The sequence below is a fragment of the Oncorhynchus mykiss genome, chromosome 12 (assembly GCF_057628025.1).
Source record: "Oncorhynchus mykiss isolate SJ-2025 chromosome 12, ASM5762802v1, whole genome shotgun sequence".
NCBI lineage: Eukaryota > Metazoa > Chordata > Actinopteri > Salmoniformes > Salmonidae > Oncorhynchus > Oncorhynchus mykiss.
In genome coordinates, this window is record NC_143033.1 from 94,592,615 (window position 1) to 94,618,327 (window position 25,713).

At 48.1% G+C, this 25,713-nt stretch overlaps 2 protein-coding genes across 10 annotated transcripts in view; both read right to left on the minus strand.

Annotated features, from left to right (window-relative positions):
* Positions 1–1,470: 1,470 nt before the first annotated feature.
* Positions 1,471–18,629, minus strand: LOC110485269 (heat shock protein 75 kDa, mitochondrial). Its single transcript, XM_090194245.1, has 18 exons — positions 18,402–18,629; positions 17,612–17,869; positions 17,301–17,383; positions 16,990–17,130; positions 16,374–16,445; positions 14,431–14,591; positions 13,278–13,387; positions 13,027–13,100; positions 12,474–12,629; positions 12,093–12,213; positions 11,849–11,918; positions 11,499–11,646; positions 10,229–10,414; positions 9,847–9,985; positions 3,915–4,000; positions 3,348–3,493; positions 3,093–3,165; positions 1,471–2,570 (listed from the first exon to the last, which is right to left on the minus strand). Exons 1-18 carry the CDS (start codon positions 18,517–18,519, stop codon positions 2,469–2,471), a joined length of 2,244 nt encoding a protein of 747 aa, XP_090050371.1. The 5' UTR covers positions 18,520–18,629; the 3' UTR covers positions 1,471–2,468.
* Positions 18,630–19,027: 398 nt separating this feature from the next.
* LOC110485267 (CREB-binding protein) overlaps positions 19,028–25,713 on the minus strand; it is a 94,243-nt gene continuing 87,557 nt past the window's right edge. For all 9 annotated transcript variants that reach the window (XM_090194249.1, XM_090194250.1, XM_090194248.1 and 6 more), the window contains 6 exons: positions 25,124–25,237; positions 24,633–24,798; positions 24,234–24,401; positions 23,783–23,941; positions 23,187–23,468; positions 19,028–22,437 (listed from right to left, as the gene is read on the minus strand). In XM_090194249.1, coding sequence (XP_090050375.1) covers positions 20,029–22,437; positions 23,187–23,468; positions 23,783–23,941; positions 24,234–24,401; positions 24,633–24,798; positions 25,124–25,237 — 3,298 coding nt within the window. In that variant the 3' untranslated portion in view covers positions 19,028–20,028. The remainder of the gene's footprint in view (positions 22,438–23,186; positions 23,469–23,782; positions 23,942–24,233; positions 24,402–24,632; positions 24,799–25,123; positions 25,238–25,713) is intronic.

Sequence of the window (25,713 nt, forward strand, 5' to 3'; positions counted from 1 at the left end):
CTCCAAGGAAGAGGGTTGGACTGAAAACCCACAGGACTGTAGATCTCCAGGAAGAGGGTTGGACTGAAAACCCACAGGATGGTAGATTTCCAGGAAGAGGGTTGGGCTAAAAACCCACAGGACAGTAGATCTCCAGGAAGAGGGTTGGACTGAAAACCCACAGGACTGTAGGTCTCCAAGGAAGAGGGTTGGACTGAAAACCCACAGGACAGTAGATCTCCAGGAAGAGGGTTGGACTGAAAACCCACAGGACTGTAGGTCTCCAAGGAAGAGGGTTGGGCTGAAAACCCACAGGACTGTAGATCTCCAGGAAGAGGGTTGGACTGAAAACCCACAGGACAGTAGATCTCCAGGAAGAGGGTTGGACTGAAAACCCACAGGACTGTAGGTCTCCAAGGAAGAGGGTTGGACTGAAAACCCACAGGACTGTAGATCTCCAGGAAGAGGGTTGGACTGAAAACCCACAGGATGGTAGATTTCCAGGAAGAGGGTTGGGCTAAAAACCCACAGGACAGTAGATCTCCAGGAAGAGGGTTGGACTGAAAACCCACAGGACTGTAGGTCTCCAAGGAAGAGGGTTGGACTAAAAACCCACAGGACTGTAGGTCTCCAAGGAAGAGGGTTGGACTGAAAACCCACAGGACTGTAGGTCTCCAAGGAAGAGGGTTGGACTGAAAACCCACAGGACGGTAGATCTCCAGGAAGAGGGTTTGGCTGAAAACCCACAGGACGGTAGATCTCCAGGAAGAGGGTTGGGCTGAAAACCCACAGGACAGTAGATCTCCAGGAAGAGGGTTGGGCAGCCCTGATCTTGGCAAAGGAGAAATGCTCACTAACAGGGACGTAAACAAATGTGCACAAAATTTGAAAGAAATAAGCTTTTTGTGTGTATGGAGAATGTCTGGGATTTTATTTACCTCAGCTCATGAAACATGGGACCAACACTTTACATGTGTATATTGTTGTTCAGTGTACTACCTTTAAATATGTGAAAAAACAAGCGGTGTCACAGGTTTTAATCTTGCCGATGCATTTTTTGAGAAAGTGGATGGACATTTTTTGAGAAAGTGCTTCGGCAAGGGTGTAGATCCCATCACTATCTGATGAAGCTTTGCCTCATCTACACTTGGTATTAAAATGTATTTTTCCTGGTCCCTCTTATTTGAGTGTGATATTTTTAGATACATTCACTCCATAGAGCAGCAGGCTGGACAGCCACCAATTCAGCTTTTAAAGGCATTTTCCTCTACGTCCACAGATAGCGCATTTACAGTCATCTCTGCAGACTCAATCAGAAATGACCTGGAAAATGTGTGCTATAATACAGAATGGATTGAATCCCAGCCTTAAATGGTTGCATAAAACATCTGTTTACACGAGACATCCAGCTAGACCGTGTGCCTGACTACAGGACGCATTACGCATGTTAGCACCAGGTATAAACAGGCCTCTAGAGGTCAATCCACAGGGTTCAGTAAATGGCTTTTATTCACAATACATCAGTATCATACGTTACAATCAGAGTATTAGACGCGCTCTTTCTTCGATGTCAGCCTTTGTTAACAGGTACAAAAAAACAATTGGATGGATAACTAATAATATTGGATATATAACTAATAATATTGGATGGATAACTAATAATATTGGATGGAGCACCGAATTAAGACATTTGTCAAATTCCACACAGATGGTAATATACAATCTCGTACAAATTTCTCCCAGCAACACATCTAATTGTAAAATAAGTCTTTACAGTCAGTTTGAATACTATTCTCTGAAGGACAGGAATCTATGGCTCTAATATTGGGATTGCCAACCATCATATCTGAGGAATAGCTGGGAGGAAAATATCACCTAACAAAAAAAATGGTACAAAAAAAATGTGGAACACGAATCAAGATGACAAACACTAAAATAGGAAGAAAAAAAGAGGGCCAACGGTAACAATTGTATTGAACGGTCATCTAGGAAGTCTGCACGTCATGGAAATGTGTACGATCATTACACCAGTCCCAATGTCAATAAGACGTCCTTTACAAAGCCCTAACCCATTCTTCAGATCTGGGGTTTCCACTCTGCTCATGACACAGTCTGATAAATATCTGGGTCATCACACACAACATGAGTCAACACTGCTGGAGAGTCTGAGCAACACACACATCCACAGCTTGAGTCGTGTCCGTCTACTCCATTTTCAGGTCTCTGAGCAGGCCGAAGCCTCCCTGCTCTCCTCCAACAGTCCGTTGGTATTGAAGGGACTTTTCTGGGGTACAGATGGGCAGGCCTGAATGTGGAAAGGCCACCAGAGCCGTGTGTTGTTGATGGGGGTAGTATCTGCAGCATGTAGAGCCAGGTCACGTGTCTATGTAGGGCCTACCTGACCAGTAGGACAGTTGGTTGGGGAGATGGGGAGTTAAACCAGGCAGTGACTGTAGTGTATCGGCCCTACAGTTGACGGCCGTGACGTCTCAGTGTTTCTCCAGCGCTCTGGTCAGCAGGTTGTTGAGGCGGGCGATCATGGGTCGGGGGTCGTCGTTGAGGCCCGCTGCGATCATGGCGTTGTCGTAGATCTTGAGGTCAAGGATCAGAAGGGGTTAGAGACACATGCAAGACTGGTCTAATACCACCGTCTCAAGGATTCATCTTAGTTTGACATCTAGGAGTCCGAACACAACAGGTATGAGAATGAAACTGACACAAATAAGAGTGAAACAGATTGCCATTAAACTCAGAGAACTATGAATGTCCCGAAGAGCCCCATTTCCAGAGAATCTAACAACCATGTTTTTTAAAGTGCTGATAATGTTTGTGTCTCAACCAGTGTTGAGGGTAAATTCCATTTCAATTCAGTACAATTCAGGAAGTAAACTGAAATTACACTGTAAATGGAATGGGCCCAAACCCTGGTCCCAGCTTGATATGGCTTCAGACCCCAAAGTGTAGGGAGTGTGACCCAGGATAGTGTGACCCAGGATCGTGTGACCCAGGATAGTGTGACCCAGGATAGTGTGACCCAGGATAGTGTGACCCAGGATAGTGTGACCCAGGATAGTGTGACCCAGGATAGTGTGACCCAGGATAGTGTACTCTACCTGCTCCAGCAGCAGTTGTGCGAGTGCAGAGTCGGACTCCTTCAGTGAGTGCATCTTCTTGATGAGGTCATGACTACAGAGGAAAGGTAGAGCAGGAGACAAGCACAAATCAACACAATACTATTTTGACATTGAATACTGCTGACAAGTTAAGCATTTCACTTGTGCATGTGACAAATAAAACTTGAAACTTATGGATTTGCATAAAACGCCTCGATTTAGAGATCCCTCTCCCCTCCATCCCCCCTCCTGTACCCAGCGTTGATCTCCAGGGTGGGCTGCAGTATCTGGGCCCTCTCCTCTGTGCTGCGGGCCATCTGCTGGGTACGCAGGAAGTGGCGTGCGGCACCCATCTCCAGCACCGTGATCATGGCTGGGTGGGTGTCCAGACGAGGGGTCACCTGGAGGTCAGGGGGTCAAAGTTGAAGAATGAGCAGTCACAGACAAAGGAAATCTTACAAATGGACTGATTCTTACATACGGTACCAAAGTCCAGTTAGCCAGTAGTTACTGTATATATAGGCTGGATCAAATCAGTCACACAAGACCACGGAAGAGGCCCTGGACCGTTCCCCACTGGGTTATAGTGATCAGGGTAATGGAACTAGTGTAGATAGTGATGGTAGGGTAACAGTACCTTGATGTTGGTGACTAGTGTAGATAGTGATGGTAGGGTAACAGTACCTTGATGTTGGTGACTAGTGTAGATAGTGATGGTAGGGTAACAGTACCGTGATGTTGGTGACTAGTGTAGATAGTGATGGTAGGGTAACAGTACCTTGATGTTGAATAGTGTAGATAGTGATGGTAGGGTAACAGTACCTTGATGTTGGTGACTCTGTTTCCCAGATTGTTCCTCATCCAGGAGATCAGGTCCTCAGTCTGCTCCTCTGTCAGACGCTCAGAGGCTATAGACACAGGAGAGAACACAGAGTTAGTTTTAGAGTACTTCATATTGCTGTCTGACGCTAGGTTAACTCCTAGATTAGCTCTGTGGTTGGAGGCTAAGAGGCAGATTTCACTTCGTCTCCCATTAGCCAGGATTCCATCCAATTGGAGACAAAATCTGCATAAAAACCTGTGCATTTTCCCACCAGAGATGTGTGTTGTCCCACCAGAGATGTGTGTTGTCCCACCAGAGATGTGTGTTGTCCCACCAGAGATGTGTGTTGTCCCACCAGAGATGTGTGTTGTCCCACCAGAGATGTGTGTTGTCCCACCAGAGATGTGTGTTGTCCCACCAGAGATGTGTGTTGTCCCACCAGAGATGTGTGTTGTCCCACCAGAGATGTGTGTTGTCCCACCAGAGATGTGTGTTGTCCCACCAGAGATGTGTGTTGTCCCACCAGAGATGTGTGTTGTCCCACCAGAGATGTGTGTTGTCCCACCAGAGATGTGTGTTGTCCCACCAGAGATGTGTGTTGTCCCACCAGAGATGTGTGTTGTCCCACCAGAGATGTGTGTTGTCCCACCAGAGATGTGTGTTGTCCCACCAGAGATGTGTGTTGTCCCACCAGAGATGTGTGTTGTCCCACCAGAGATGTGTGTTGTCCCACCAGAGATGTGTGTTGTCCCACCAGAGATGTGTGTTGTCCCACCAGAGATGTGTGTTGTCCCACCAGAGATGTGTGTTGTCCCACCAGAGATGTGTGTTGTCCCACCAGAGATGTGTGTTGTCCCACCAGAGATGTGTGTTGTCCCACCAGAGATGTGTGTTTTCCCACCAGAGATGTGTTTTCCCACCAGAGATGTGTGTTGTCCCACCAGAGATGTGTGTTGTCCCACCAGAGATGTGTGTTGTCCCACCAGAGATGTGTGTTGTCCCACCAGAGATGTGTTGTCCCACCAGAGATGTGTTGTCCCACCAGAGATGTGTGTTTTCCCACCAGAGATGTGTGTTGTCCCACCAGAGATGTGTGTTGTCCCACCAGAGATGTGTGTTGTCCCACCAGAGATGTGTGTTGTCCCACCAGAGATGTGTGTTGTCCCACCAGAGATGTGTTGTCCCACCAGAGATGTGTTGTCCCACCAGAGATGTGTTGTCCCACCAGAGATGTGTTGTCCCACCAGAGATGTGTTGTCCCACCAGAGATGTGTTGTCCCACCAGAGATGTGTTGTCCCACCAGAGATGTGTTGTCCCACCAGAGATGTGTTGTCCCACCAGAGATGTGTGTTTTCCCACCAGAGATGTGTTGTCCCACCAGAGATGTGCTGTCCCACCAGAGATGTGTTGTCCCACCAGATATGTGCTGTCCCACCAGAGATGTGTTGTCCCACCAGATATGTGCTGTCCCACCAGATATGTGTTGTCCCACCAGAGATGTGTTGTCCCACCAGAGATGTGCTGTCCCACCAGAGATGTGTTGTCCCACCAGAGATGTGTTGTCCCACCAGAGATGTGTTGTCCCACCAGAGATGTGTTGTCCCACCAGAGATGTGTTGTCCCACCAGAGATGTGTTTTCATCAGTCACTTGTAGGGACAAAAGGCTGTGTGTGATGACGTAATGTACATAAAATACCTTTTGCATTTTTTTTACTGAATAAAAAATACAAAGTTAAATGGGTTTCTATTGTCAACAGTACTGAGGGTTCTCTCACAACACGTTAAATAGAGAGCGTGTCCACTCTGGTGTAGCAGGGCGCTCCAGCCAACAGCTGGCAGAAACAGTGCTGGTGTAGCCTACATGACATTATTACGGGCAAAAGAGATAAATTACTTTTTGTCGTCAAACGGCAGCCAAGCATCAAACAACATGTCACCAGAATCAGACCCTGGAGATTTATTGGAAAGGAGCGTCAAGATCACTGTGCACTTTCATCACTTTAAGTTCTTCATAACCTCCATCTGAAGCCTAATGAACTGCATGCTTTCTCCAGTCCTAGTGAAGTTCTTCATAACCTCCATCTGAAGCATAATGAACTGCATGCTTTCCCCAGTCCTAGTGAAGTTCTTCATAACCTCCATCTGAAGCATAATGAACTGCATGCTTTCTCCAGTCCTAGTGAAGTTCTTCATAACCTCATATGAAGCCTAATGAACTGAGGGCTTTCCCCAGTCCTAGTGAAGTTCTTCATAACCTCATATGAAGCCTAATGAACTGCATGCTTTCCCCAGTCCTAGTGAAGTTCTTCATAACCTCCATCTGAAGCCTAATGAACTGAGGGCTTTCCCCAGTCCTAGTGAAGTTCTTCATAACCTCCATCTGAAGCCTAATGAACTGAGGGCTTTCCCCAGTCCTAGTGAAGTTCTTCATAACCTCCATCTGAAGCCTAATGAACTGAGGGCTTTCCCCAGTCCTAGTGAAGTTCTTCATAACCTCCACCTGAAGCCTAATGAACTGAGGGCTTTCCCCAGCCCTAGTGAAGTTCTTCATAACCTCCATCTGAAGCCTAATGAACTGAGGGCTTTCCCCAGTCCTAGTGAAGTTCTTCATAACCTCCATCTGAAGCCTAATGAACTGCATGCTTTCCCCAGTCCTAGTGAAGTTCTTCATAACGTCCACCTGAAGCCTAATGAACTGAGGGCTTTCCCCAGTCCTAGTGAAGTTCTTCATAACCTCCATCTGAAGCCTAATGAACTGAGGGCTTTCCCCAGTCCTAGTGAAGTTCTTCATAACCTCCATCTGAAGCCTAATGAACTGAGGGCTTTCCCCAGTCCTAGTGAAGTTCTTCATAACCTCCATCTGAAGCCTAATGAACTGAGGGCTTTCCCCAGTCCTAGTGAAGTTCTTCATAACCTCCATCTGAAGCCTAATGAACTGAGGGCTTTCCCCAGTCCTAGTGAAGTTCTTCATAACCTCCATCTGAAGCCTAATGAACTGAGGGCTTTCCCCAGTCCTAGTGAAGTTCTTCATAACCTCCATCTGAAGCCTAATGAACTGAGGGCTTTCTCCAGTCCTAGTGAAGTTCTTCATAACCTCCACCTGAAGCCTAATGAACTGCATGCTTTCCCCAGTCCTAGTGAAGTTCTTCATAACCTCCATCTGAAGCCTAATGAACTGAGGGCTTTCCCCAGTCCTAGTGAAGTTCTTCATAACCTCCACCTGAAGCCTAATGAACTGAGGGCTTTCCCCAGTCCTAGTGAAGTTCTTCATAACCTCCACCTGAAGCCTAATGAACTGAGGGCTTTCCCCAGTCCTAGTGAAGTTCTTCATAACCTCCACCTGAAGCCTAATGAACTGAGGGCTTTCCCCAGTCCTAGTGAAGTTCTTCATAACCTCCATCTGAAGCCTAATGAACTGAGGGCTTTCCCCAGTCCTAGTGAAGTTCTTCATAACCTCCATCTGAAGCCTAATGAACTGAGGGCTTTCCCCAGCCCTAGTGAAGTTCTTCATAACCTCCATCTGAAGCCTAATGAACTGAGGGCTTTCCCCAGCCCTAGTGAAGTTCTTCATAACCTCCATCTGAAGCCTAATGAACTGAGGGCTTTCCCCAGTCCTAGTGAAGTTCTTCATAACCTCCATCTGAAGCCTAATGAACTGAGGGCTTTCCCCAGTCCTAGTGAAGTTCTTCATAACCTCCATCTGAAGCCTAATGAACTGAGGGCTTTCCCCAGTCCTAGTGAAGTTCTTCATAACCTCCATCTGAAGCCTAATGAACTGAGGGCTTTCCCCAGTCCTAGTGAAGTTCTTCATAACCTCCATCTGAAGCCTAATGAACTGAGGGCTTTCCCCAGTCCTAGTGAAGTTCTTCATAACCTCCATCTGAAGCCTAATGAACTGAGGGCTTTCCCCAGTCCTAGTGAAGTTCTTCATAACCTCCATCTGAAGCCTAATGAACTGAGGGCTTTCCCCAGTCCTAGTGAAGTTCTTCATAACCTCCATCTGAAGCCTAATGAACTGAGGGCTTTCCCCAGTCCTAGTGAAGTTCTTCATAACCTCCATCTGAAGCCTAATGAACTGAGGGCTTTCTCCAGTCCTAGTGAAGTTCTTCATAACCTCCACCTGAAGCCTAATGAACTGCATGCTTTCCCCAGTCCTAGTGAAGTTCTTCATAACCTCCATCTGAAGCCTAATGAACTGAGGGCTTTCCCCAGTCCTAGTGAAGTTCTTCATAACCTCCACCTGAAGCCTAATGAACTGAGGGCTTTCCCCAGTCCTAGTGAAGTTCTTCATAACCTCCACCTGAAGCCTAATGAACTGAGGGCTTTCCCCAGTCCTAGTGAAGTTCTTCATAACCTCCATCTGAAGCCTAATGAACTGAGGGCTTTCCCCAGTCCTAGTGAAGTTCTTCATAACCTCCATCTGAAGCCTAATGAACTGAGGGCTTTCCCCAGTCCTAGTGAAGTTCTTCATAACCTCCATCTGAAGCCTAATGAACTGAGGGCTTTCCCCAGCCCTAGTGAAGTTCTTCATTAGGCTTCAGATGGAGGTTATGAACTGAGGGCTTTCCCCAGTCCTAGTGAAGTTCTTCATAACCTCCATCTGAAGCCTAATGAACTGAGGGCTTTCCCCAGTCCTAGTGAAGTTCTTCATAACCTCCATCTGAAGCCTAATGAACTGAGGGCTTTCCCCAGTCCTAGTGAAGTTCTTCATAACCTCCATCTGAAGCCTAATGAACTGAGGGCTTTCCCCAGTCCTAGTGAAGTTCTTCATAACCTCCATCTGAAGCCTAATGAACTGAGGGCTTTCCCCAGTCCTAGTGAAGTTCTTCATAACCTCCATCTGAAGCCTAATGAACTGAGGGCTTTCCCCAGCCCTAGTGAAGTTCTTCATAACCTCCATCTGAAGCCTAATGAACTGAGGGCTTTCCCCAGTCCTAGTGAAGTTCTTCATAACCTCCATCTGAAGCCTAATGAACTGAGGGCTTTCCCCAGTCCTAGTGAAGTTCTTCATAACCTCCATCTGAAGCCTAATGAACTGAGGGCTTTCCCCAGTCCTAGTGAAGTTCTTCATAACCTCCATCTGAAGCCTAATGAACTGAGGGCTTTCCCCAGTCCTAGTGAAGTTCTTCATAACCTCCATCTGAAGCCTAATGAACTGAGGGCTTTCCCCAGTCCTAGTGAAGTTCTTCATAACCTCCATCTGAAGCCTAATGAACTGAGGGCTTTCCCCAGTCCTAGTGAAGTTCTTCATAACCTCCATCTGAAGCCTAATGAACTGAGGGCTTTCCCCAGTCCTAGTGAAGTTCTTCATAACCTCCATCTGAAGCCTAATGAACTGAGGGCTTTCCCCAGTCCTAGTGAAGTTCTTCATAACCTCCACCTGAAGCCTAATGAACTGAGGGCTTTCCCCAGTCCTAGTGAAGTTCTTCATAACCTCCACCTGAAGCCTAATGAACTGAGGGCTTTCCCCAGTCCTAGTGAAGTTCTTCATAACCTCCATCTGAAGCCTAATGAACTGAGGGCTTTCCCCAGTCCTAGTGAAGTTCTTCATAACCTCCATCTGAAGCCTAATGAACTGAGGGCTTTCCCCAGTCCTAGTGAGAGGACCACACAATACTTCCACATAAAAGCGTATCCACCGGCATTTCCCACATAATTCATTTTACAGACACAAAAATATCCCACATTGTCCATCATATTTTGTTTTGTCGACATTTGGAAAGTTTACTGACAAATTAGCTGTTTCCCTCAGGCCTGTCATGACATGTTTTATCCGATGAACTTCACTCACATTAACAGGTTGGACGGAAACCTGGTTATTGATATCCATGATCAGGTGAAAATGTGACATAAGTGGAAGCAAGGATTTCCCCTCGAATGTAAATTCCCGCAGCATTCAGTGACATGGTCAGAGAGAGATGGGTCTTACCAGGCTTGCTGTCCTGGTACTTCTCCTCCTTGTAGTGGTCCACCACAATGTCTGTTTCCACAGAGATCAGCTTCTTCTTGTCAAACTCTCTGAGGTGCAGGAGGGTGAGCTCGTCAAACTGCTCATAGCAGAATAGCACCTGGAGACAAAGAAAAGGAGAGAAAGAAAACAGACTGACAACAACTAGAGGGAGTAATGATGAAATCCTGCCCACCACTGATGAAGTGACAGACATTATCCTCCACCATCACTTCTGTCTTATATTCCCATCTGAAAACTAGCCTGGTCCCAGATCTGTGGTCGTTGTTTGACATGACAATGCTCATAGGAGTTAGCAAGACAGCCAACAGATCTGGTAGCAGGCTATCTGAAAACAACTCACTTCCATGTCTTTCTGCTTCATGGCCTCAAAGTAGGGGGAGTGTTCAGCCAGGTGTCGGTTTGGGGCACACAGGTAGTAGATGTTACGTGTCCCGGCCTTCATACGGGAGCCGTACTCCTTCAGGTTGGTCTGCTGGCCCGCGGGTAGCACTGAAGACTCAAACCTCAACAGCTTGCCGATGTCCTCCTGTACAAAGACAGCGAGAGAGACAGAAAGGACTGAGTGATAATGAGTGTGGGACATGACTGACATAATTCACATTTCTGATTCCTAGGACATGATCCTCTTGCTCCCTTCCCCAAAAAACCTACACGCATACCATTTTTTCTATTCTTCACACCTCCATTCCTCCACCCCAGCTCTCCCCTGTCCCAGTCTCACCCTGACGTCCTGCTCTCCCCTGTCCCAGTCTCACCCTGACGTCCTGCTCTCCCCTGTCCCAGTCTCACCCTGACGTCCTGCTCTCCCCTGTCCCAGTCTCACCCTGACGTCCTGCTCTACCCTGTCCCAGTCTCACCCTGACGTCCTGCTCTCCCCTGTCCCAGTCTCACCCTGACGTCCTGCTCTCCCCTGTCCCAGTCTCACCCTGACGTCCTGCTCTCCCCTGTCCCAGTCTCACCCTGACGTCCTGCTCTCCCCTGTCCCAGTCTCACCCTGACGTCCTGCTCTCCCCTGTCCCAGTCTCACCCTGACATCCTGCTCTCCCCTGTCCCAGCCTCACCCTGACGTCCTGCTCTCCCCTGTCCCAGCCCCCCAGCCTCACCCTGACGTCCTGCTCTCCCCTGTCCCAGCCCCCCAGCCTCACCCTGACGTCCTCCTGTCCCAGCCCCCCAGCCTCACCCTGACGTCCTGCTCTCCCCTGTCCCAGCCCCCCAGCCTCACCCTGACGTCCTGCTCTCCCCTGTCCCAGCCCCCCAGCCTCACCCTGACGTCCTGCTCTCCCCTGTCCCAGCCCCCCAGTCTCACCCTGACGTCCTGCTCTCCCCTGTCCCAGCCCCACCCTGACGTCCTGCTCTCCCCTGTCCCAGCCCCCCAGCCTCACCCTGACGTCCTGCTCTCCCCTGTCCCAGCCCCCCAGCCTCACCCTGACGTCCTGCTCTCCCCTGTCCCAGCCCCCAGCCTCACCCTGACGTCATGCTCTCCCCTGTCCCAGCCCCCCAGCCTCACCCTGACGTCATGCTCTCCCCTGTCCCAGCCTCACCCTGACGTCCTGCTCTCCCCTGTCCCAGCCTCACCCTGACGTCCTCCTGTCCCAGCCCCCCAGTCTCACCCTGACGTCCTGCTCCTGCGTGGTGACGATACCCTCCCGGATGAACAGGCCGTAGTCCTCAAAGAACTTGGCGTATTTCTCAGGTTCCTTCTTACTCTGGTCCATCAGGAACTTGATGATACGCTGCTGTAGAACGTCCCTCAGCTTCCTGTAGAGAGAGAGAGAGACAGATGGAAAGCATGACAGGGAGAGAAGCAGAGATCATGAGAGAATAAAAGGGAGTGAGAGCCGTGGATGTAAGGGAGAAGGAGTAGAAAGGCACTATTAAAAGAGGGGTGATGTGTACAACAGACTTGACATAGCAGTGTCATTGTCTGGAAAGAGCTGATGTTGTAGGGCTCCAGTCTCACCTGATGAGGGTGCTCTCCTGCAGCAGCTCTCTGCTCAGGTTCAATGGGATATCCTCACTGTCCACCACACCTGTATACACAAATACATACACACTGTTATACTGTAACACTACTAGCATCTACAATCAACAAAGGATCCGGAAAGAGACAGACAAGGAAACACACCAGAGGGCAGATGTGAGGGGAAAGATGAAGGGAGACATTAAGATGGGCACAGCTGAGGAGGTACTGAGTAAAGACTGACCTCTAAGGAAGCGTAGCCACTTGGGCAGGATTTCAGTGGCCTTGGTCTGGATGAGAACCTTCCTGCTGTACAGAGCCACACTGGAGCCCATCTCTCTGCTCACGTCAAACATGGACGGCTTCTGCTCACACATTGACACACAGTAATATTACAGGCAGTCGTGAACATACCGGGACGTCCACATTTACAACTGTCACAGAGCCTTGACCTCAGAAAGATCTCATTTAACATCACTTATTAGTTTCTCTTTTCCTCAACAAGTATGTTTGCTCCCTTCCTCTCCCCAGTCACACCCTTGGTGCCCAAGTGCTCCCTAACCCTCTATCCCCAGCCCATGCTAGCCCTCTGCTCCCAACCCCCAAGATCCCCCCCTCTCCTCACCACGTCTGGGACGTAGAAGATGGAGCGGATGTTGACGGGGGCGTCAGCGCGGTAGTGCAGTGTGTAGCGGGGCTTGTCGTACGACTGAGCCACGTAACGGTAGAACTCCTCGTGCTGCCACTCACTGATGGACTTGGGTTCCATCATCCACAGGGCCTGGGAGGGACGTTAATATACCGGATGGATACACTGTTACACACAGAGCATGCAGGCAGGCAGGTACACACACTCACTGCACAGACAGGCAGGCAGACACACACTACACTACAAAATAGGACTAATAACTGGGAATCAGTCCAACAAGTTTTGAGAACCAATAAGTTGTCAGGGCCAATTAATGTGTCAATCAGTTTGTCTCTTGACTTTTCCAGATAAGTTGATTCCCTCTATTAGAATCCCATCGATAAGTCCAGCAATTCAACTAATCCTCACTAACAACCCCATGAAGGACATTAAGCCATAACAATCAGTGGTCCAATGAAAAGCAATCGCTGTGGTCCATCTCAACCCTGTAAGAAGTTGATAGAACCAGAAGAGTGGGCCAGGTGCTCACCTGGAGAGTGTTGAGTCGTCGTCCGTTCAGGAAGACGGGGAAACTGACAAAGTTGCTGTATTTGGTCACCACCTCTGCAACAACATATGACATCGGTTAGTCCTGCCTGGACAAGCAGCAAGCCTCCCAGCCTGACACAGACCCTGACATGAATCTTACAGGAACGATTATGCATGTTGAATGTCTACTATATATGTGGAATGTCTATAAAAGACAGTACAGTTATCAAAGGGGTCTTGTATGGTCCATACCTTTGACTCTGTCCTCAGCAGAGAACTCCTTGCAGTCATCCTTGAGATGCAGCACTATCTTAGTGCCTGGTCTGACCCCACTTGCCTCAGCTATCTCAAACACTCCAGACCTGGGGAGCACAGAGATCACACACTGTGGTTCATATCTTTACATTAAACACTCCAGACCTGGGGAGCACAGAGATCACACACTGTGGTCCATCACCTTTACATCAAACACTCCAGACCTGGGGAGCACAGAGATCACACACTGTGGTCCATCACCTTTACATCAAACACTCCAGACCTGGGGAGCACAGAGATCACACACTGTGGTTCATATCTTTTACATCAAACACTCCAGACCTGGGGAGCACAGAGATCACACACTGTGGTTCATATCTTTTACATTAAACACTCCAGACCTGGGGAGCACAGAGATCACACACTGTGGTTCATATCTTTTACATTAAACACTCCAGACCTGGGGAGCACAGAGATCACACACTGTGGTTCATATCTTTTACATCAAACACTCCAGACCTGGGGAGCACAGAGATCACACACTGTGGTTCATATCTTTACATCAAACACTCCAGACCTGGGGAGCACAGAGATCACACACTGTGGTTCATATCTTTTACATTAAACACTCCAGACCTGGGGAGCACAGAGATCACACACTGTGGTCCATATCTTTTACATCAAACACTCCAGACCTGGGGAGCACAGAGATCACACACTGTGGTTCATATCTTTACATCAAACACTCCAGACCTGGGGAGCACAGAGATCACACACTGTGGTTCATATCTTTTACATCAAACACTCCAGACCTGGGGAGCACAGAGATCACACACTGTGGTTCATATCTTTTACATTAAACACTCCAGACCTGGGGAGCACAGAGATCACACACTGTGGTTCATATCTTTTACATTAAACACTCCAGACCTGGGGAGCACAGAGATCACACACTGTGGTTCATATCTTTTACATTAAACATATTCAAATGTGTTACTAAGACATACCTCGCTATCACACCATATTCTCGCACAATCCATCGACATACCTGTCACCTCTCCATCCTTCTCTCTCTCCTCTTTCTTACCATCCCTTCCTCTTTTCACACTGATCAAATTCCTCCCCTCTCCAACCCTCCCTCCTCTCCTACCCATCAGAGGACCACTTGTATCCGGGGCTGCTGGGCTCGGCTGACTGAGAGTAGACGTCCACACGGTCAGCCACCATGAAGGCAGAGTAGAAGCCCACACCAAACTGACCAATGATGGAGCTGCTGGCCTCCGCCTGGCTCTGCAGGGACTCCAGGAAAGCCTAGGAAGAAGGGATGGGGGATAGAAAGAGGAAGCAGGGGTAAAATGTGAATGAATGGAAAAGAGACACCAACAAATGTGAGCAAATTGATGAAATGAGAAAGCTTAGGCCCTGACATTGTAATTGAATGAGATTGTAGATTTATTTTTTATAGTTTTATTTAACCAGGTAGGACAGTTGAGAACACCTTTATTTAACCAGGTAGGCTAGTTGAGAACACCTTTATTTAACCAGGTAGGACAGTTGAGAACACCTTTATTTAACCAGGTAGGCTAGTTGAGAACACCTTTATTTAACCAGGTAGGACAGTTGAGAACACCTTTATTTAACCAGGTAGGCTAGTTGAGAACACCTTTATTTAACCAGGTAGGACAGTTGAGAACACCTTTATTTAACCAGGTAGGCTAGTTGAGAACACCTTTATTTAACCAGGTAGGACAGTTGAGAACACCTTTATTTAACCAGGTAGGCTAGTTGAGAACACCTTTATTTAACCAGGTAGGCCAGTTGAGAACACCTTTATTTAACCAGGTAGGCCAGTTGAGAACACCTTTATTTAACCAGGTAGGCCAGTTGAGAACACCTTTATTTAACCAGGTAGGCCAGTTGAGAACACCTTTATTTAACCAGGTAGGCCAGTTGAGAACACCTTTATTTAACCAGGTAGGCCAGTTGAGAACACCTTTATTTAACCAGGTAGGCCAGTTGAGAACACCTTTATTTAACCAGGTAGGCTAGTTGAGAACACCTTTATTTAACCAGGTAGGCCAGTTGAGAACACCTTTATTTAACCAGGTAGGCTAGTTGAGAACACCTTTATTTAACCAGGTAGGCCAGTTGAGAACACCTTTATTTAACCAGGTAGGCCAGTTGAGAACACCTTTATTTAACCAGGTAGGCTAGTTGAGAACACCTTTATTTAACCAGGTAGGCCAGTTGAGAACACCTTTATTTAACCAGGTAGGCCAGTTGAGAACACCTTTATTTAACCAGGTAGGCTAGTTGAGAACACCTTTATTTAACCAGGTAGGCTAGTTGAGAACACCTTTATTTAACCAGGTAGGACAGTTGAGAACAAGTTCTCATTTACAACTGCGACCTGGCCAAGATAAAGCAAAGCAGTGTGAACAGACAACAACAGAGTTACACATGGAGTAAACAATAAACAAGTCAATAATACAGTAGAAAGAAAAAAAGAGTCTATATACATTGTGTGCAAAAGGCATGAGGAGGTAGGCGAATAATTACAATTTAGCAGATTAACACTGGAGTGATAAATGATCATGTGCAGGTAGAGATACTGGTGTGCAAAAGAGCAGAAAAGTAAATAAATATAAACAGTATGGGGATGAGGTAGGTAAATAGATTACGATGAATTTGGGGAGGGACGATACCAGAGATACCAGAGATCGTTACAGAGATGGTGACCACTCATTGGTAACGTGGCAAAGAAACAATCCACAAATTGAATTTCATTTCTTTATGAAAACAGCCCTACTGTTGGAAACAAACAGTACGCTGTCATCCAGAGTCATGTCATTATTTTACAAGCTAAGGCACAATATTTTACATACAGCAGGTTTTTAAAAGGACCAAAGAGTTGCCTGCTTCATGTTTTCATTTTTGCCATGGAAAGAATATTGTGATACTGGTATTATCACAGGCCCATAATTGATTTTTTGAATATTCCTCAAGTCATTGGAATTAAAACATGAATGAAATGGGAAGGCAGATAATGGGGAAATGTAAGAGATGTAACAAAGATAAGGGAGCGAGGTTTACCTTGGATCCAGAACGAGCGATAGTCCCCAGGTTGGCCACCAGCTCCTCTTGGTTCATCCCAACTCCTGTGTCCTAAAAGAGGAAGGTATACTATGATAAATACGCTGCTGTTAAGCCATCACCAAGAGCAAAGGACCATTCTGTAATACCTTCCTCCTTATCTTTGGAACTACAGCCAGCTGTCAGAGCTACAGCCAGCTGTCAGAGCTACAGCCAGCTGTCAGAGCTACAGCCAGCTGTCAGAGCTACAGCCAGCTGTCAGAGCTACAGCCAGCTGTCAGAGCTACAGCCAGCTGTCAGAGCTACAGCCAGCTGTCAGAACTACAGCCAGCTGTCAGAACTACAGTCAGCTGTCAGAACTACAGCCAGCAAGTTTTATAACTGTGCAAGTTCTGTTTCATCCACCAGGTGGCAGACTGTGCTATACAGAACTTTGAAATGAACAGAAACATCTAACAGTGATTATGTGCATTTTAAGTCAATCAAATTAGCATTTGACGATGATTCATGACTAAAATAATTCCAAGAAAAATAGGATAAAAATGTAAATAAACTCTTTAAAGCATGTTAGCAGTTACCACAGCAACCCTAGTCCCTCGTCCTGGTTTGGGCGTACCTGGATGGTGAAGGTGCCCTTGGCCTGGTCCGTCTGTAGGTGGATCTCCATGGGGGCCGTGTCTCCCCCTCCCGTTATCAGCTTGTGGCGCAGCTTCTCCAGGGCGTCACTGCCATTGGAGATCAGCTCACGGATGAACACCTGAGCAATGGGCCAGGATGGAAAAGGTTAAAAACACAATATCTTAGCGTAAGGTTCCTGAAATACCTAGCTAGATACAGCAAGCACATTATCACTGGTCCATCAGTTAGTCATTTATATGCATTCAAATCAGTTCTCAAGTTGCTGTGACTGGTCAGACCACCCCTCACCTCCTTCTCAGAGTACAGAGATCTAGCAACAATGTCCAAGAGTTTCTTGGTCTCAGCCTGGAACTCATGCTTGGAAAAGGTGCCTGGACAAATCAGATTGAAAACGGTTAACTTCATTAGTTTAGCATGCTAAGGACACAGGATGTGGACTAAAGTATATCATAAGCTACACATACAACTATCCAGTGTCCATTAATGTTGCCAAATCATAATACTATGACAATCACTGGCTAGTGATGTTGAAGTTTCAATTGTTATAGCACAAAACTGAGAATGTTAGCTAACAGGTCTGAGGTCAGAAAACATATCACCTTGGACATTCTCTGTGTCTTGGATGATTGTGTGCAGGGGTTCTTCTTCGGGAGCTTTATCCTCTGCCTCTTGAATATTCTCTACTTCCTCAACCTTCTCTGTCGCAGGAGCTTTCTCAGCTTCTAGATCCTTGTCTGTATCCTGAGGGACTCTCTCAGCTTCCTTGGTGCTGTAGTAGGAACACTGGGTGAGACCAAGGCTGGGGTTCCACATGCCACTTCTGGACCATTGTTTCTGCTGCTGCCTGACATGGGCATCTGTTGACAGGAGGGGATAGGTGGTGTGCGAGGTCATGCAATCATCATATTGAATATTCAAACGCATTGAGTGTCAGTGGTCATGGTTCACTTTTAGAACGTCCTTGTCTTGGATTTATCTGATGCAACATGAATGCAAGTTTACAATGAAGTAGGTTAGGTCAAGGATACATCCTTATACATTTGATTTGATTATCCTTGGTAAAGATACTGGTCGTCTGTGCTGCGGTACGGGGCAGACATGCAACTGTCCCCATATTTATATACAATGGTCCGGTCACATATGTAATTCATTCACCAGATGCCAAATATCAAAATATGCTAGCTAGCTCAAACAAAAATAGTTGGATGGCTAGTTAAGACACATTTGTCAATAAACACCGCATTCCACAGTCGTCGACAACTTCATGTTGCATATGACAGGGAGTGAGTGATCTTGTGTAATATAACGTCAGGCAGAGCACGCTAACGTTAGTTAGCTCATATAACTGCAGTGCTTTAGCTAGCGAACTAACGTTAGCGAGCGGCTTACCTTCACTGAATGGTCCTACAGTCCTACTACCCAATCCTCGTCCAGAAGACAGGAGCCTGGAGTTGGCCCTTCGAGAAGAACCCAAAGCGAATTTGAACAATTTCAGGCACCGAGACATCTTTGACAGAGCAAGAGGTCGTTTGACCTATTCAACACACGTTAAACAGAAGTGCGACAACTGCAAGCACAAGTAGGACCTCTCACAGTCGCACAACGATTACGTAATTCAAGCTACTAGCATATTGCCTGCTTAGAGAGATGTGAGAAATAAATGAAAATACGGGAATTAGACAGAAGACTTTGGTGCAAATGAAAAAAAACATTCCCAGCATAAGCTACATTTGCATTAAGACAAATCTACAATGCAAGACAGAAAAACATGTTTAAAGTTGTTAATTCCAAACGTCCCAATATTTACCTTTGATTGAAGGTCATTGTTGTGTATACTGTTAGGGGTTAACTGTGCAGCAATCAATTATTTTACAGTATATCTGCAACCACCAATATGGCACGTTTTGCTGTAAGTAATCAAGTCATGTTTTGGTAAACCGTTACATGATGCTGAAGTACATTAAGTTGCACCATCGCCATGCACACAATACATGTAAAATATACAAACACCATTGTTGTCTGTTTGCACACAGTTTATTTAACAATATGGTATATAAGTACGAAATGAGTCATTTTTAACCAGTTTGTACAGTGATTCATTCTTCTTTTTCTGCATATTTACATTGTCAACCTGCATGATTTACAACAGTGAACAGTTTCACCTCAATTCAAGTTTAATGCAAGAGGAAAAAAGATGCACAGAACGCTCTCCAATCACAGCAAGCAGTCCAAAAGGTACAAACCCACGCCACAGTTAAGCCCGGGGAGGGGATCAAGACTTCAGATTGAAGGATAAACAAAGAAACAAAGATGTCCAACATCTGGAGGACAGAGATACTGGTTCCAAGCCAGTAGAAAAGGAACATTCCGGCAGCTGTGGATGAAGGAGCATTTGAGAGAGTCAGTTGTTCACACCTGAACGTGGTGTTTGGGTGTGCGATAGTTCCTAGCTCTATACAAATACATGAATATCCCACAAGGACTCTTCTGCAGTACGGAAAGAAAATAAGTCTCACCTAAAGGCATGTGCCCTTTTCTGAAAAATGGTACATTATAATAATAAATTAGCCAGGAATGAAGAGGGAGCAAAGATGCAAAACCTGGCACAAAAAGTTCAGACAAGATTATTTTACAATCTTCTCAACACAAAAACGCTATGATTTTTTTTTGCAAAGGTACAAAATAAAAACATTGAAAAATAAAATGAAAAGACTCGTTTTGAGAAGGTGTCATTAAAAAAAGTACATACCAGAGACATAAAACAAATAATAATACAAATTAAAACAAAATTATTTTCATGGCTGGTCTGAACCTCAAAATATGTGTTTTTTTCCCCCCATTCTCCTCTTTAAACAGCAATAATTATTCAAATTCCTCCGTTTTGTTGGAAGAAATAGCAGTCCCTTGGTTTAAGGAAAGGTTCACAGTCCTTAGGCCTCATCTCTTTACATAGCAGTCAGTACAAAAAGTTATTTGTGGAAAACCGAGAAAACCAAACAAGTCTCGTCACAAAATGCTACAATCCTTCAACAAACTTCTCGAGTGTGTCTCCTGTGGTGTCGCCCACCATATTCAAGTCATTGCTAAGCCTGCCACGGCTGGGCGTGTTGAGCTGCGGGAGCATGGCGCTCTGCTCGGGCGTGCCCATGTGTCCCTGGTCCATGGAGCCTGGCATGAGGCCGCCCAGACTGGGGTGGGGTGAGCCGGAGTGGAGGTTGGCGTGCTGGGGTGAGGGATGGGGCTGTAACCGGGGGGAGGGGCTGGAATGTGGGGGCTGCTGTGAGGGAGGGTGGGGCGACTGCACCGGGGCTGGAGACCTAACCTGATTGCCTAGGGCGTTGCCCATCGCCTGGCCAGGCAGGTGAGCTCCTCCCTGAGGCTGTCCTTGGAGCATGTGGGGCTGGGGGCTCATGGAGTTGGCCTGGGCTGGAGAGCCCATCTGCTGCTTCAGCATCTGCTGTTGCTGTTGCTGCTGGAGCATCCTCTGCTGGAGGAGGTTTTGGGCCTGGGGCCCGTCCATGCCCATGCCGGGCTGCCCCATCTGGGCCATGGGGGGGAGCTGCATGGCCCTCTGCTGCTGCATGCGGAGCTGGGAGTAGCTGGCTGCTCCTCCCTGCTGCTGGGGGAACTGGCCTGGAAGGCCCTGGGGCATGGCTCCTTGCTGTTGTTGTTGTTGCTGCTGCTGCTGCTGCTGCATCTGTTGCATCCGGAGCAGCTGCCTGCGGTAGAGCTGGGGGTTGCCGTTGTGTGCGGCGGCGTTCATCAGCTGTTGTCCCTGTGGGCCCATGGCAGCCATACCCTGGGGGCCACCAACCTGCTGAGGGCCAGGCTGCTGCTGCTGCTGGGGGGGCATGCCCACCCCCGGCCTCTGCTGCACTGCCCCAGCCTGCATGGCAGCAGCCATGGCCTGCATCCCAGCCTGGCCTCCCAGGATCGCCTGGGGGTTCTGCTGTTGTTGTTGTTGGGGGTTCTGCTGCTGCTGCTGGCCCGGTAGTTGGCTTGCCTGGTACTTGGCCGTGCGTTGCTTGATGAAGGCGGCCATGAGGTGGGGGTTGGACTTGAGGATGTTGAGCACCTGCTGCTGCTGCTGGGGAGAGCTGGGCGACTTGAGGGTCCTCAGGAGGTCCTGCAGGGCATTGGGGGCGATGCCCCCTTGTTGCTGTGGCGTCATGCTCTGCTGCTGAGGGGGCCCCGGGGGGGGCATGTGGACCCCCGGGGGCATCTGAAGGCCGGGCTGCTGCTGCATCATGGGCCGCTGCTGCATCAACTGAGTGGAGTTTCCCTGAGCCTGTTGGGGGGCCATGGGGCCACCTTGCTGGGGTAGGCCTTGCTGCTGTTGTTGGACCGCTTGGGGGTTCTGGAGGGGGTTCTGCTGCATCCCCCCCTGGGGGCCCCACTGGCTCTGCTGCATGGCCTGCATCACTTGGGGGCCCCGGGGCCCCATCATCTGCTGCATCTGCCCTGGCCCCATCTGGCCTTGCATAGGCCCCACCATGCGGGGGTGGTTCATGGGCACACCGTTGGGCATGTTCATGTTGTAGTTCTGTTGTTGCTGCTGCTGCTGCTGCTTGGCCTTGGCCACCATCTTTATGTGCTGGGCCATCTTCAGAGCGGCCTGCGGGGACGGTTGTTGTTGTTGGGGAATCTGTTGTTGTTGGGGGGTCATGTTGGGTATGTTGGGCAGGGGCGACTGCACCTGATGTAGGGGGGAAGACTGGGGCCCCGGCTTTCCCCCTTGTGGAACCGGCGTTGGCGGCTGGCTGGTGCGCCCGTTGTTGGGAAAGCCGGGTTGTTGCTGGGCCATGCCGGCTGTCACGTTGGGGGGCGGCTGCTGCTGGGGCTGGCTGATGGGTAAGGAGGCCTGGGGGGTGTGGGTGGGTGTGCTGGGGGTCTGTCCGCCCGAGGTGGGGGTGCCGGGGGTGGCTGAGGTAGGTGGCGACGGCAGGCTCTGAGGTGCCATTCCACGCCCGGCCATAGTGGCCATTCTTCTCCTCATCATCTGAGCCTGTTGTAAGCGGTGCTGGAGCTGCTGCTGCCTCAGCTTGTGCTTGATGTTCAGACAGAAGGGCACGGGACACTTGTTCTCCTGGCAGTGTTTGGCGTGGTAGCAGCACAGGGCGATGAGCTGCTTGCACACGGGGCAGCCGCCGTTGGTCTTCCTCTTGCAACCTTTGGTGTGCTGCACCACGCGCTTCATCTTCTGGCAGGAGGGCAGCGAGCAGTTGGCGTTGCGGCACTGACAGGCGTGGACCAGGGACTGGATGCAGCGTTGGATGGAGAGGCGGCGGGATTCTTGGGGACTCTGGGAGGCCTCGCCCCCGGCACCGCCCGCTCCGTTGCTGTCGTCGTCCAGCCCGAGGCCCCACTTAACCATCTTGTGCTCGTGGCCCTTGGCAGCGTAGCAGTTGATGCATAGGTCAAAGTCCTGCGAGAGAGAAAACACCACATATCACAGTTCCACTCATAATGTTTCTATGGTTACACACTCCCAGCCCCACACACACATACCTGCACCAACTTGTTACAAATGTGATGACGTTTAATCACAAAATGTATTGAAGGTCCAGCGCTGTCAAAAAGGTGATTTTCCTGTTTTATGGATTTCCACATTATGAGGTTGGAATAAAACTGTGAAATTGTTCAAATTAGGATAACGCCCCTATTAAGAGCGGTTTGAAAAGACCACCTGACATTTCTGCCTGTTTTGGTGGGATGGAGTTTTGGCCTTCCATGGTGACATCACCAGGCGGTAAATGAGTTAATAGATTAATAAGAAAAAGCATTCCAAACCTCTCGGGCCAATAACAGCTCATTTTCAGTTTTACCCTCGCCACTCAAGCCACTCCCAGATAGCAAAAATCCTACTTGAGAAATGTATCTTTGCTAAGCTCCTTTTTTTACCATTTATATTGAAACCATCACATTAAGGTAATTCATTGTTACCCAGAAAAAATATGATAGAGATAAAAACGGCTGCATTAGACCTTTAAAATCATTTGACAATTTATCGATTATCTGGCATGAGCACACTTTTTAAGTGAAATAAACATACAATAAAATACTTCCTTTGCTTCCAGTTTAAAAAAGTGAATTGACAATATCCATGTATTACATGCTGTCGGAGCGTGTGTTGGTGTATGTGTGATGAATCAGCACCATCACCCCCTGGCTTACCTCACAGACGGTGCAGTGCCAGCGCGTCTCCACGTGGTGTTTACACTCGTTGCAGGTGTAGACGAAGCGGTCCTGGCCCTGGTTGTGCAGCTCCACCAACATACACATGGTGCTCCACTTGCACCTCCGCAGAGAGCTGAACTCCCAGTGCTTGTCCCGGGCCAGGGTGAGGAAGGCGTCACGGCCGTCCATCAGGTCGCAGGTCAGCAGGGGGTCTGGATCCATGATAGGGGGGAGGGTGTTGACCGAGGGTCCCGCGTGCAGATGGATCACAAAGAACACCTGCGGGAAAGGGTGGAGAGGGAGGTAAGAGAGGGAGACATGAGTCATCAGATTATCAGACAAAAGAGAGGACAGGAAGTCACAAGCTAGAAGTGGTTGTGTTTCAATATCCACACTAGTACACCAGTTAGAATGCAAGTTCAATGCATTGCTTCATTCTAAGTGATATGTTAGTGTTGGATCTGAGCCTCTACAGATAATGTGACCACAGAAGTCCTTACAAAACTGTGATCAACTAAAGGAGTGAGAGATGAGGAAGGTAACGGGGCTTTAGAGTGTATGTTATATGAGTGGGTGGAGTGAGTGACATCTACCTCCTTGTGTTTCTCCAGCGTGGAGTAGAGCTTCTGGGACAGGTCGTTGGCTACATTGGGCATGCCAGGCTTCTTCTTATTGGCTCGGCTCACGCTGCTCTTGTTTTTATTGGTCTTCTTGTTGTTCTTCTTCTTGGCGTTTTTGCTGTCAGCAGTGTGCTGATATGAGAGGGGGGGGGGGGGACAAAGAGCTGTTAACAGAGGCAATGGAGGACACATGGACATAAATAAATGGTAAAAGAAGAATAGGTCTGTGACGTGCTTTGACCTAGTGGCTGTCGAAAGACAGGAGGACAGACACCATCATCTGCCCTCTCCTCTGATAGGTAGACGTTTTCACAGTACTGCTTATACCAATGAAATCCTCAGAGACCTCTACAAATTCATAGGACACGGTGTCTAGGGGTCAGATTGGGTCCACTCCTCCATCATACAAAGCACTCCGTCTTACCTCGGGGGTCTCACAGGAGGCCACGTTCTCTTCCTTCTTCCTCTCCTCCTCCTCCTGCTCCAGCTCCTTGATGCTCTCCTCCAGCACGTTGGGCCAGAAGTCCCCTTCGAAGTAGGGCATCTCGTTGGCACTGGTAATACGGTCCTCCGTGGCCTGCTTGAAGATGTCCTGGAGAAAAGACGCCTGTTACTTGGACTGCACAGATGGGGCTGATGGTGTGGGACAATGCCACACTCAAAACAGCATTTAATAAGAAACGTAAGCACGGACCTAAGACAGAAGCCACTTAAAAATACAATTTCTTATTGAACCAATTCCAGACGAGTCCCTCCGAGTTCCAATCCGTTGCCTTCTGTTTGGTGCCTAATGAACACAGCCACGGTCCCCTTCATGTCTCACCTTGAAATCATGGAGGATCCTCTCTGCGAAGGCCTTCTCCAGCATCTTCCTGTACCACTCCTGCAGCCTCTTGGGCTTGGGGATCTTCTGGTCCTGCGGGTGGCAGTGGAAGATGTAGTCGTCCCCTTCACTGGGGGGGCACGCCCAGATATGACCATACACATAGCTGCATGGGACCAGGGATGGGAGGACAGATTTTAGGTTCAACGTCATGCATTTCAAGGTACTGCGACAAATATCTTGGGAATATTCTTTGTTAAGAAATTATTTCAAAATGAGTTTGCAAGATTTAGCTATTCCTAAACCTGCCTGGACACACAAACGGGTTTTACAGACATAAATGAGGCCTAGTCCTGGACTAAGAAGCATGATATTCTCCACTGAAATAGCTTTTTACTCCAAAACTAGGCTTAATCTGTGTACAGGAAACCAGCCTGGAAAAGCAGTGTAATGATTGAATGGGAGTGTTGTCACCGGTATTGAAAACCTACCCCAGTTTCTTAACGTACTCCAGGTACCCTATCAAGATCTCATGGTAGACTGCCGTCCTCAACGCCCGGGGCTTGAAGAAGTGAATACTGTCCAGATACGATATGTAAACCCGTCTGGAGAGAAGAAGACACTAGGTGTGTTACACTGACAACTATAGCTAACCTGGTTAACTAGGCCTGTTACACTGACAACTATAGCTAACCTGGTTAACCAGGCCTGTTACACTGACAACTATAGCTAACCTGGTTAACCAGGCCTGTTACACTGACAACTATAGCTAACCTGGTTAACCAGGCCTGTTACACTGACAACTATAGCTAACCTGGTTAACCAGGCCCGGAATTGCTTTTCTGGTTGGCTAGCAAGTTTCACCATCCAATTATTTCAGATGTACAGGAGTCCAAGTTTCACCCTGGTGATACGTTGGCACGAGAATTATTTGAATATGGCAAATGTTTGTCAATTATTGATTCTATCCATGCTGGGTTTTGATGGCTAGCTGAGACATGAATCCTATGTGGGAGGGCATCAGGCTTCATGCTGTCACCAGTGTATTAGGCCTAATGCGCAATTTGCCTAAATGGGTAAT